Source organism: Zootermopsis nevadensis, unplaced genomic scaffold (assembly GCF_977971745.1).
Source record: "Zootermopsis nevadensis isolate Lab colony 2312 unplaced genomic scaffold, Znev_1.0 Znev_ptg000021l, whole genome shotgun sequence".
Classification (NCBI taxonomy): Eukaryota; Metazoa; Arthropoda; class Insecta; order Blattodea; family Termopsidae; genus Zootermopsis; species Zootermopsis nevadensis.
In genome coordinates, this window is record NW_028259153.1 from 5,646,283 (window position 1) to 5,659,167 (window position 12,885).

General features: G+C 39.2%; 1 protein-coding gene across 2 annotated transcripts in view; it reads left to right on the forward strand.

The window, feature by feature from the left end:
- Positions 1-12,885, forward strand: part of LOC110840071 (trehalase) — a 67,066-nt gene that overhangs the window by 30,876 nt on the left and 23,305 nt on the right. Inside the window, exon 1 of one of the 2 annotated variants that reach the window (XM_022084840.2) lies at positions 9,453-9,581. The exons of the other annotated variant lie outside the window; for it this stretch is intronic. Within the exon in view, the coding sequence (XP_021940532.2) occupies positions 9,487-9,581 (95 nt within the window). The 5' untranslated portion in view covers positions 9,453-9,486. Of the gene's footprint in view, positions 1-9,452; positions 9,582-12,885 lie in introns of those variants that run through there. 2 annotated transcript variants of the gene reach the window in all.

The following is a 12,885-nucleotide window of genomic DNA, read 5'->3' on the forward strand; positions in this document are numbered from 1 at the left end:
TTCGGTGATAACGATAGTTTGGACGATATACGTCAAACTTCGTGAAAACGCTATCCACGAAAGTCCCTGAGAAACATTTTTCAAAATTTAAAAAGCATTGTGTATTTTTATTTCCAGTGTAATTTATTTGTTGTCATGTAGAACAGGTGTTAGGAGTGGGTTACGTAAATTTTCGATTATCCTGTACGTGTAAGAACTCACGAATTCTCACCTCTTAAGACTGGGAGTCATTCACCCTTTCTTAGTGTCTCGCCGAGTGACGGGTTATTAATGAGGACGATTTATTGAGACTTAATGGTAACTAATTAATAATGCCGCTAACTTTATATCGCAAACAGGTTTACACATAGGCCTACTGCTAAAGCGTTTCCTTTAGTTGCTTTGATAAGTTTTCCGTATTAACCGTTTGAAGCACGAATTTAATCTAAATAATGTTTAAAATTATATCCGTACTGCAAAGGAAATACAAAGCGTCTCTATTACAAAGATAAACTGGTTAATGCTGTTTAAGGAAATCTTCATTGTCTGTTATGAGAACCTTATGTAACCAGTAGCTGCGCTCTGTGGGCGTAATGCAGATTGTTGGATGTTAATGCAGGAGATACAATGGCCTATTCTTATCACTGGATTTTAAATACTTAATTAGTTCTTTATACCGACTTTGACTGTAGCAATTTTTTGACGTAAATACGTCTATATTTTAGGGTCAATGTCATTCCGCAAAAAAGTGTGACGAAAAATTGAAAGGAAAATGTGTAAGATGGTTACCTAGGAAACGTCATCTGTTTACTAGGTATTGAAAATAATGCGGTTGCGAGTTATATTTGTAACCACATACCTATTGATGATTGTAAGAGATTTATTTTGAATCATTTGAGAAATTATACAAAGATATTTTCAGTTATGGCCACAGAGGATCCTAATACAATGCCGATAATATTGACAGGAGATTTTAATATTGATTTAAAGAAGGAGGAAACGTTTGGCTTAATGTTGATGTCAAATCCTCAATGTAGTACTACTAGATCAAAATCTTGTATAGATATGGTGTTTGCACGATATGTTGATACTCTAAAATGTACAAATTTTATAACATATTTCAGCTATCACAGACCAATCTTAAGCGTAACTAATTCAAGGTGGGCAGTAATGTCTTACTTAAACTTTAATTAATTATAAAGCATGTATAAAGGAAATATTTAGAATAAAGCCAATATATAAACTTCCTTTCTATATAGACGTATTTACGTCAAATTCTCCGGAACCGTGGTTCCACTATAACTTTTTTGTCATGCAGAATGATACAATAGCATAAAAACGTATGCGGGCCGCAGAAAACATGTTGAATGGCCGTGGGTTGCTAACCCTCTTCCATGAAGCAGAATCCTTCTTGAGCGGCAAAGAATCGTTGAACTGGTGAAAAAATTCCTCGCCTTTTACAGAAACCGAAAGTTCATTACCATGTTTACAAGAACTCCCTCCAATAGACGATATCTTGAACATGATTATTCATACCCATATTCTCACACCCTGTATCTTTATGACTCACTCAAATATTATCCTCACATATACACTCAGGTATCCCAAGTTACTGTTTCCGACGCAAGAGATCCCATGCTTTTTTATTTAAAATTAAATAATTAAAAAAACTGTGTCGCGTGTTGTATTTGGAAGGAAATTGGAGAGTCAAATGTAATCATTCGCTGTATTGGTAAGTTGTGTTAACGTTACAATTATTCTTCGAGTACTGTACCTAAATCCCCGGTAAGAATGTCACGAAATGGGAAATTTACATCTTTGTAGAGAACTCGCCAAGTGCCTTTTTCCTGTACCTTGGTATTGTATAAGTTATTCTGGGTATGCTGTGAGGTTTCATTCATTTTACTAACGCAACATTTCTCTGAGTCAAATGTTGACATACCGGCTACAGGGCATCTTGCGGTCTGTATTAGCACTAGTATCTCAAGAAATGTTACATGATCAGTGTCAACGAAGACTTCCTCAATACTATTCCTTGTCTGCTCCTCAAGGTCAAATTGACTATAACATCAAGAAATAGTTTGGACTGCATAATCGGGTTTTAAGAGGATTCCCAATGTCTGCGTATCTGGAACAAGTCCGAGGCCGTCTTCTGGGTTATTGCGCCGTGAAGTCTGGTAGAAGTTTACCAACGTTTCAGAGGCACTTGCTGCGTCCATCATCAGGGCGATGAGTTGATGGAGACAGCAAGCACTTCTAAAACACCGACAAACTCGTACCAGACTACTCGGCGACTATTTTTCGGCGTAAGAACATCGAATATCGCTTGGTTCGAGATCGATCCTAGTGGAGCTGGCTTGATGCTATGACGCCGGCAGTCTGTGCTCGTCCTGAGATTCTTCAAAAGAGAGTTTTTTAAAAAAAGGATGCAAGAGAGAGAAGAAAATGAAATAAAGAGACAAAAATGAAGAAACGTCAATAGAGAGAGAACGAAGTAAAGAAGAGAAATGAATTGGGAAGAAATGATGATGAAATAGATATTAAAGAGAGAAAAGGTAGAAAGACATACAAGAAGAAGTGAGATAGAACGTAGAAGAGAGATAAAAAGAAGTGAGAGAAGAGATAATCATAAAGAGAAAGAGGGAAAACGCGAAAATTAAACCGGGTGTCGAATGGAGAAACTTGAGGAATTATGTGTGCACTGACAGTCGATGTTCGGTTACCGGACTTAAAAATAGTACGTGTAGACGATGCTTCAAAATTTTTGGCCAGAATATATGAACAATGCATTTACAACTTTTGATTTTTTTTCTTTTCGTAACTAACTTACTTCAAGCATTTTGATGTGCAAGGCGGCATATCGGTTATCTTCGTAATAAAATCCACAATTTTTATTAATTTTCTCAACAATTTGCAATATTATTCATAAATTCCTGTCATTATCACGTTCACACAGGTCACCAGATCTCTGTAATGTCTGTTAGAAAAAATATTGATATCGTAATCTACATTTTATATATATATATATATATATATATATATATATATATATATATATATATATGAGTGTGTGTGTACAGAGTGTTTCATTTAAAACGCGAAAGATAGCACCCACCATTTTCATCGTGTTTCCTGAAACTTTGTTAAGTGTATCTGGGTGTTTTCGCAACAGTCAATTCGCGTTGTGTTTCAAGTACTCCGAGCTGCATGAGTTATTCCGATAAACTGTTTCTTTGAGAAATCCCCACAATAAGAAACCTGGCGGGGTAAGGTGTGGACGCTGCGATTACGAAAGGCCACGTTCAGCAATGCGCTCACGAAGGCAACACAACGAAACATTTGTTAGAAAATGTGGGTCGTCGCCCCAACATTTTGAGGGCAGCGATCTGTCTCCTGTCAAAATTATCCGATGCCGGACATGATTTCTGTCGCAGACACTTGCTGTGTGTCAAAATTTTGTTACCAGTCGATGTATTGTCTTATTCGGTACTTCCTTAAACACTGATAAATGCTTCACGAACATCAGTTGGCGATTTTGATGCGAGAATAAATGAACGTTTTGCACCTGCACAGATTTTGCGCAACTCGCGTGAGCAGCGGCCTAGCAGCCAGGATGACCTCGAGTTTCACGACGGAGGCTTGGAAAGAGTACTTCCTAGAGATCGACCTGCTTCTCATTTAATTTTCTTTCTACCCGCATTACGTGATTTTTGTTAGGTTGCGGTTTAAACCGTACACTATTTATATATTTACGATGGCAGATCATAAGTGTTTCTGGGAGTCAACACACATTTTTTAATTAGTTTTTGTGAATATTTTCTGTTTTTATTTAGTGCCACAAATCATTTTCTATTGCTTACCTGGATACCTTTCCGTGGTGAACAAATTTTTTATTACCACCGGTGCATATTATTCACCCAAACGTTAAAGAATTAGACTGATTCTGTATACATTATTCATAAATTTAGAATTGCCTCATTCCTCGTGAGGCCTGCAGCACGTGTACAGTACAATTGATTACCCAACAAGTTAATTTCACGTATAACACTGAACGGTAATCCCATCAGGTCGTGTATACGTCGCTTACCACGAAGCGTTGTTTCCTTAACGAAAATTTTGGATTGCAGCTCGCTGATACAGAGGAGTCGCGGACTCACATGTCATTCCTGTTTTATATTAGGAAACTGTCTGGCTCGCATGTATTCTTTGATATAAGTTGATCGTGGGCTTTATTGTGATTTATCTGAGGACCTACGCTGATTTATGTGCTCTAAAATTGGCCACAATCGATTTCTATAACGCTCTTCCTAACTCACAAATCACAATAATCCATTATTTTTTTATAGACTCTACATAATGCGCATAGATGAAGCCATTTTGTACAAGGTTAATTTTTTATATTTTTTATCAACATTTCTGAATTGTAAGCGTAAGGTATAGATTAGTTTTATAACTTACACTTTGTAATCGTCCTAAATGAAAGTCGCTGTTTTAAAGCATCACACTACAACACAGGAATTTATGAAAGACTTAATTTTCTTTGAAGTTATAAAAATCAACCAGATTAATGACAAAGATCCTGTAATGTGATGAAAATGAAATTTCCCTCCTTCGACAGGGACGGATAATTCCTGAAGGTACAGATGTCCTGACCCACATACCGCATTCCTCTGATTAGGAGTCGTTAATTACCTAAGTTTGTACTGGGGTATTGTTTTTCAAAATGTTAGTGTTTTCCTCCTCACTAATCTCCATTAGCTGCTGACACCTACTTGTAAAATCTACGTTCGAGTGGCAGAATACCAATGAAGCGGAATTTCTAGGTACATAATCGTTAGAAAAATCTTACATTGCCGAGTCCTAGTATTGCTATGATAAAGTTGACCAATCAAGTTAAAGTATTTCTCTTCAAGTGAGACTTTTGGTGTTTTTTGAATTGGAAAGGGAATGTTGCTGGAATTTAGTGTTGCTTTAACCCCAGATTTCTTCATGCTTCCTTTAGCATAATTCGACAGATGCTTCTGCATCGGATAAAAGAATTAAAAGGCTGTGTTATATAGTATGAGCCGGGATAGCTCAGTCAGTATAGTGACTAGCTACGGGCTGGACGACCGGGGTTCGATCCCCGACGGGGGGCAGAGGATTCTTCCTCTAGCCTCTGGGGCCCACCCAGCCTCCTCTACAATGGGTACCGGGGTCCTTTCCCGGGGGTAAAGCCGGCCGGGGCGTGATGCTGACCACTCACCCCCATCTAGTGCCGAGGTCAAGGAAGAGAGGAGCTATACCACCTCACCCCAAACGCCTACATGGCGTATAGTGGGACAAACTTTATTTATGGAAATAATAACATCGCACCTGTCCTTGTAATGGATTTAGATTAGATTTGATATTGGGCATCTATACCAGTGGTTTATGTTGCCCGAGATGATGATGAAGATGATCTTTCGAGTTCTGGCGCCGTGTGGACTGCTCGGTAAAGTGAGTCACTTTAGCACTGAAGATGGGGACAGCACGCATCTCCAAAACGTTGGCATCCATCGATCAGTCCACACGGCGCCAGAACACAAAAGAGCATCATCATTGTCACCGTGGTAAGAATCTCACGTAGTGGGACATATTTCACATACAGTTCAAATGGGATTTATATTTTTTCTCAAAGTCGGTCGACATAACTAAACATTTGACGTTAGTAAAAGATAGATCTATTAAGATGCGTAAGACTTTTACTGTGAAACACTTTTTGGTCTTGTGTATATTTATTGAAATGTATGAAAATATGCAGGTCTATGTATGTACAATAAATAAACATCAAAGTCACTGAGGAATAAAGAGTGGCTTAAGTCACACCGAAAAATACAAGCGTTCCAATTTGGAGTGGGGTACACCTTTCCATTTTTATGTTATTTAAATTTCACAGTTTACCTATATTTGAACATAGGTACTCTTTCAATGCAAAAGTTTGTTTTGACGGTCACACGGATGTCTGAGATATTTACGTCATACAAAGTCAACACTTTTCAAACAGAATAGACGTCACAGAAGAGTGTGTGTATCCTTATAGCAGGAAGGACTTCTTAAATATCCTGAAGGTGCATTTGTATTAAAATTGTTGTCATGAAATTAAAACTCAGGTGCACTCTAATGTTGGTCTCTACTTTCCTCTGGGCTATTCTCGTGGTCTGTTTGGAAATCTCAATTTACACCTGACAGGAAAAAGTATTTATTTTGATGCTTCGCGTGCCGATTGAAAAACAGTTGCGTAGGGACCTGATTTGGAAACTGACTTCGCATTTACAAGACCTACCCGGATACATTTATCTTATTGCAGACTTCTGTGAGATTGAAAACCTAGAAAGTCCCTTTCTGTTGACTATCTTTGTGCGTCTTCTAAAGCTACGGTATCTACATTGTTCTAAAACTGATAGTCGCTTAGGCGATCAAGAAATTCCCCGCCTTTATGGAGCCACATTACAGTGTTCACTAAGATGATAAATCATAAACATCATAGTATGCCGGTAATAATCTAGACTTGTATTAGGGACATCCACTGTTTGAATTTCAATCGGATTATCCGGTACTGTAATTGCGCAGTTCCTGATTTCCCTAAAAATAGCTAGGCGAATGTTGGGATCGTACAAGAAAAGGGCCTGGACCGCTTCTTTCCGCATCCTTGTCTATTCACCTTTCAAGATCAACTTCGGCCGAACGTATCGGGCAAGTGGTACCGGTAACCATGGTCGTGTGATCTTTGGTGTGGGTCCTGGCAACTGGGCTACTGGGATCGTGGGTTCGAATCCCGCTTCAACATGGATGTTTGTCCACGTCCTATGTTGTGCTGTTCTGTACGTAATGAGAGTGACTGGAAAAACAGGCAAACAGAAAAATAAATAGAACATGCTGTTTTCTTTTCATGAGATAGTATAATCAGTTTCGAGACGAAATCCTAAGTGGTTCTCGATTTAAGCAGATAATTGTGATAGGTAAGGAGGAACAGACATTACTCGAGAAATATTATCCTATGCCTACAGTAGGAGGAAAATTTAACTGTTTATCTCATTACAGGATTTTGTTATTAATATAATTGGCTTTCATGACATTAAATGAAATTAATTTTTTCTCACGTTCGTATCTTTATAACTGTCAAACTGCATAGGCTTAAACCAAACTATCTGTTGTTTACTTAAGTTACAAAACTATTTAAACAAGAATTGTTGGAAACAACCATTAAATGATAAAACAAGATATATTATATCTGTCCTTTAGAAGTAAAGAAACGTACATTAAATTAATTTGTTCACACGTACACACTCACAACGTTGGCTATATTTTTACCACGGGATATTTGAAGTTCTCAAAGCGATTAATATGTCGATGTTGGTATTCTGGATTTTAATGTCTGTGAACTTGTTGGTAGGTGAAGATTTCTGTCTTCTGGGTTGTTGCGATGATTCATCGCCCTGATGACGGAGGCAGTATGACCTCTGAAACGTTGGTTAACATCGACCAGACTACACAGCGCAATAACCCAGAAGACAGAAATCTTCATACTCTGATGACGAAGGCGGTATGACCTCTGAAACGTTGGTAAACATCGACCAGACTACACAGCGCAACAACCCAGAAGACAGAAATCTTCATACTCTGATGACGAAGGCGGTATGACCTCTGAAACGTTGGTAAACATCGACCAGACTACACAGCGCAACAACCCAGAAGATAGAAATCTTCATAATCTGATGACGGAGGCAGTATGACCTCTGGAACGTTGGTAAACATCGACCAGACTACACAGCGCAACAGCCCAGAAGACAGAAATCTTCATACTCTGATGACGGAGGCAGTATGACCTCTGAAACGTTGCTTAACATCTACCAGACTACACAGCGCAACAACCCAGAAGACAGAAATCTTCATACTCACCGCTGTGAAAACCTCAAATCTTACATTGTTGGTAGGTACCTACGTTTCGGAAGCTCGTGCTGCCTTCAACCTCAGGGCTCCATCTTCGGCCTTGATATGGAAGTGAAACGTTGGTATCTGCCTGCAAGTTCGCACGGCATTACCCCCCCCCCCCCCCCCCCCAGAAAGCCAACATCGACAGTGAATAATAAACATTATGTATTTACGAGTCTATATTACATATGTGCAGGTATGTTAATATGTGTGTGTATGCATGTATTTGTTTGTGATATATTATCGACTATATTTGTTCCTATTGATTGATTAGTATATTGAAATATGAGTAACGTACTATAGTTGTTTATGAATGTCTTGACCTAAAACAGTGAATTCAAAGCCAGATTTATAAATTAAATGTGAAGATAGTGGAATTTGAGGTTTTCACGGCGGTGAGTCTGAAGATGGCTGTCTTCTGGGTTGTAGCGCCATGTAGTCTGGTAGAAGTTTACCGACGTTTCAGAGGTCCTTGCTGCTTCCATCATCAGGCCGATGAGGCTACATGCCGCTACAACCCAGAAGACAGCCAACCTGCAAATGCATAGATAATCCAACATAACATATCCTTCACTCAGATGAAAAGGTATGTCTTTTGACTATTGTTCAGATATTAACAACTTCTTCACATCGGTCGTAACTCGGCCTTGACTCGGTCTGAGGTCTCAAAATCTCGTCCGTGAAAGCAAGATGCACCGCCTAAGTGACGATGAAATAAGACAGGAGAGGATTTAAAATATGTTCCCGCCCGTTACAGTTGCTGACTTTTTATAGTTCAGAAATTGTTACTTTATTAGCTCAGGTAGAAAAATTGTTTGGACAAAATAAGAGTGACGTAAGAGAGAAATTTAGAATATTATGAGAAGTTCACTGTTCACACAAGTCAGACGGCTAGTTGAAACAAGGAATGAAGACAGAATTTTTGAGAGAAAGCCTCCTGAGAAACTCCCACTTTGAAGACCAAGAAGGGGATGGGACTTTTTCAGTAAATATTAGGTCAATCAGTTGTGAATATATAACTGACCCAGGTTCATATCTAATTGCGGGATTTGATATTAACAGAGTTGTTTTATAAAAGTACACATTTCTCCAGTGTCAAGAATGTCGTTGGGGCCCTCCCATTTTCCTGCGAAATGTATTTTGGACACTTTTCCCTGTGGATAAATGCAACTCGAACTTCGTATTCGCTTTTATATCAGGAACACGTCCATTTCAAATTTCCTCACTTAGAACTTGGACAGCCAGGCACAAAGAAAACGCAGAAAGATAATTGTATATTTGAAAATTAATGCCGCGCACGCCCATCCTTATCATCAGAAACGGCTGAACTAACACCGCTCACCTTGTCGATAAATATGGCAATTGTTTGTAGATAATATTCGTGACGTCGGTGTTTGGGGGAGGAGGAAATGGGAAATAGTTCCCCATTACCTGGTTATTTGATAATTCATCGTTGCTTTAGAGACGTGGTGATAAGCCCAGCCAATGAGAGCGTTGCTGTGCGAATATATATGTTGCAGTCCCTCGAACGCAGTCAGTAGCACACCGGACGCCATGGTAACGAGGACTTGCGCTGGTCTCGCACTCCGTGCGGTGGCAATTCTCTTTATTGGCGCCACTGTCGCGGAATACCCACAGCCATGTGACAGGTAAGATCTGTCTTCATTGTTGCAGTTAACGACACCAAAGAATTGCAATTCATAAATTTTTAGCCGTTGTTTTGTATGATTACGAAATATTGGCTCGTACTTTGAGGTAGGATCTTAAATTGAGGCCATTCCTTAAATAACGCTATATGGCACATTTTTTTGGTAAAAATTATCCCCGACGTTTGTCCTCCATATTTTGCTTTTTCAGCATTATGCCAGGGTGGCAAACGTATGAACGTCAATTACATAACAACACTGTAACCATACAGTAAATTTGAAATTGACCTTGGAATAATGCTGTACAGCAGGAAGACTTTCACCATAAAGTGTCATGCAGCGTTATTGGAGGGGAGGTCTCTTTATAAACGTAGGATTTGAGGTCCTCACGGTAGTGAAGACGTAGGTGTTGTTCTTGTGGGCTGAACGCCGTGTGGATTTGTGGGTACATACCAACGACATTTAAATTGAAAACTTTTTCAAGTTAAAAATCTGCAAATAAGAATCTGTATTTAAAAAAATCTTTATTGTTTTCCTTAAAACAAAACACAGAAACCCATGATTTATATTGTTGTATATTCTGAGCCACCAGAGAGTAGTAAGCATGAAGTGAGAGAGTTATGTCACATAGATACAGTGTTTGTAGTGCGTTAGATAGACAGCGAGATATTGCGAACCTCTCTGATAAAGTTAAAACTGTGAAAGATAATATGTATACGGTTGTTGTGATTAAGCGATACAGACTTTGAGTTTATCGATCGCCGAATAGTCGACACGTCTGTCACATGTCACACACTTTTTTTTTCCTTCATGCAAAATATTTATTTATATTTATTTAGTGTTCTGTCTGAGGACAGGTCCATATGAACAGGATCCTTCGATCCTTTTCTCGGACTGGGACCTGTTCATATACTTTCTTGGCAGATGATCCAGAAGTGGTTTGCCATTGCCTTCTTCTGTGTGTGAATGGAGTAATTGTTGGGATGCCACGGAGAAACCGGGGAAGCCCCCGGAGGAAAACTCCGTGTTGCCAAGACCACGGCCTTGCCCAACACACGTTATAAATTCGGGCACCGCCGGGAATCGAACCCGAGACCCCAGGATTACAAGGCCAGCGTTCTAACCGCTAGACCACCGTGGTTACATGCAAAATATAGATTACATTATTAACCACACGTATTTTTGACTGTTTAAATTGATTAAATAATTTATTGCGATTCTGAAGTCCAATTATTTTTCAGAGTTTACACAGCTTCTAACACAAGTTTAATCAATAGTCTGCACAGTCTTACTATCGAAAGTCATTGTCCGATGCAATAAGCCTATCTATTACAATACATGTACATGAATTTGTACATCCCAGCGGTTTTTTGATCAGTAAGGTACTTTTTTTGTACAGGAGACTCGTTATACGCTTTTCTACGAATCGCTGCGTGTTTCGAAAACGCACAAGATATAATAAAAAGCACAAACATGGCCGTGAATTTTCTGAGCGATACACCATGAGATGCCCTACTCTGTAGTCTTCGAACTCAGTGAAACATTGCGACCAACTCAGTAGACCTACGCGGCAGCTTTTACCATGGCCGCGGATAAGATACTGATGCTCCATATTACACCAAAATAAAACTACGGAGACGTGAAATGCTTATAAAGAAAGCATGGATTAAAAGAGTCACCTGTAATGTATTAATATTTGTATCTAATGTTGTTAAAATATTATAATATTTATAGTATAAAGTATATTATGTTATATTTATGGCGCTCCTTTATCGTAGTACGACATTACATTATTCAGCGCTTTTATTTTTGTTTTTGGACGACATGTTTCGATGTTTATGACATCATCTTTAGGTTTATCAATCTATATTATTTTAAAAACTATTATACATTTTAATGCAGTGCATTTATTGATCTTTTAGTATGTTTGTAGAATTTTCCGTCTTCATAATGATCTGGTGTCTGTATTCAGACGTTCATTATCTGTGGAATTAATTTCCAAGTGTTATTATGCAAATGAGTATGGAATTGACATAGGAAATAACTAAATATTAATATGATTGTAAATATAAAATATAATGAAAAACATAACAAGTTGTATTTGTGACGTATCCTACGTCTGATAGCAGGAGACGATAAACTGTAACTGGAGTATGTATGTTGAGCATGGTTATATAATTAATATTATTGCTTATCATAAATATGATTTTATTGTTTGGACTTTTCGTGTCTTGAATGAACAGACCGATCATTAAATATGGGCCTGCGATGTAAGGGACACGTCAGAGTAAGATAAATATTAGGCGTATGGAACCCGCTTACTTATAAACAAGTACACGTATATCCCGATTAAACAAATTAGTATAGTGACTAGCTACCGACTGGGCGACCGGGGTTCGATCCCCGACGGGGGCAGAGGATTTTTCCTCTAGACCCTGCGTCCAGACCGACTCTGGGGCCCACCCAGCCTCCTCTACAATGGGTATCGGGGTCCTTTCCCGGGGGTAAAGCCGGCCGGGGCGTGATGCTGACCACTCACTCCCATCTAGTGACGAGGTCAATAATGAGTAGGAGCTCTCCCCCAAACGCCTACATGGCTCATAATGGGACAGCTTTACTTTACGCAAGAAAGTGTACTGGAAAAGTAAATCAATCTACTGGGATGCTGGGGATACTGGGAACGACCCGTTCTTCACGTGCCTGAGCACTGCGGGTCCAAATTTTCGTTGGCTTGATCTATAGACATTTTGGTAGGACTCCTTGGACGAGGGATCGGCCCGTCGCAAGGCCTGTATCTGTTCATAGGACAGCACAACACAGAAAAACGCGGACAAACATCCATGGCTTGAGTGGGATTCGAACCCACGGTCCCAGCGACCAAGCGGCACAAGGCCCACACCTTAGACCGCGCAGCCACTGCGGACCCAAATCAATCTAATGAATGTTAAAGAACAATATTACGTCTGTTTGTAAGACAGGGATAATTGATTCATTACTATCGAATATACAATCGAATATAACCTCCTTTTCCGACATCGGTTTATAAAAAACCACAAGCGGATGAATACATAAACTGACCCCCATATCACATAAGAGCAATGAACCTTCGCTGGTATCCTGACAGGCCTTAGACCACACAGAACGAAGCCGAATACCAGCCTATGCTAGGTAATTACTCCACATACCGTAGAAACACGTTATCTGCTATGTATCTTATTTATTTATGTATCATGACATAATAAATTTTGGTTAAATATATAAAACCTTAATCTCACATTCTTTCAGTACAAGGTGGGGGGCATGCTAG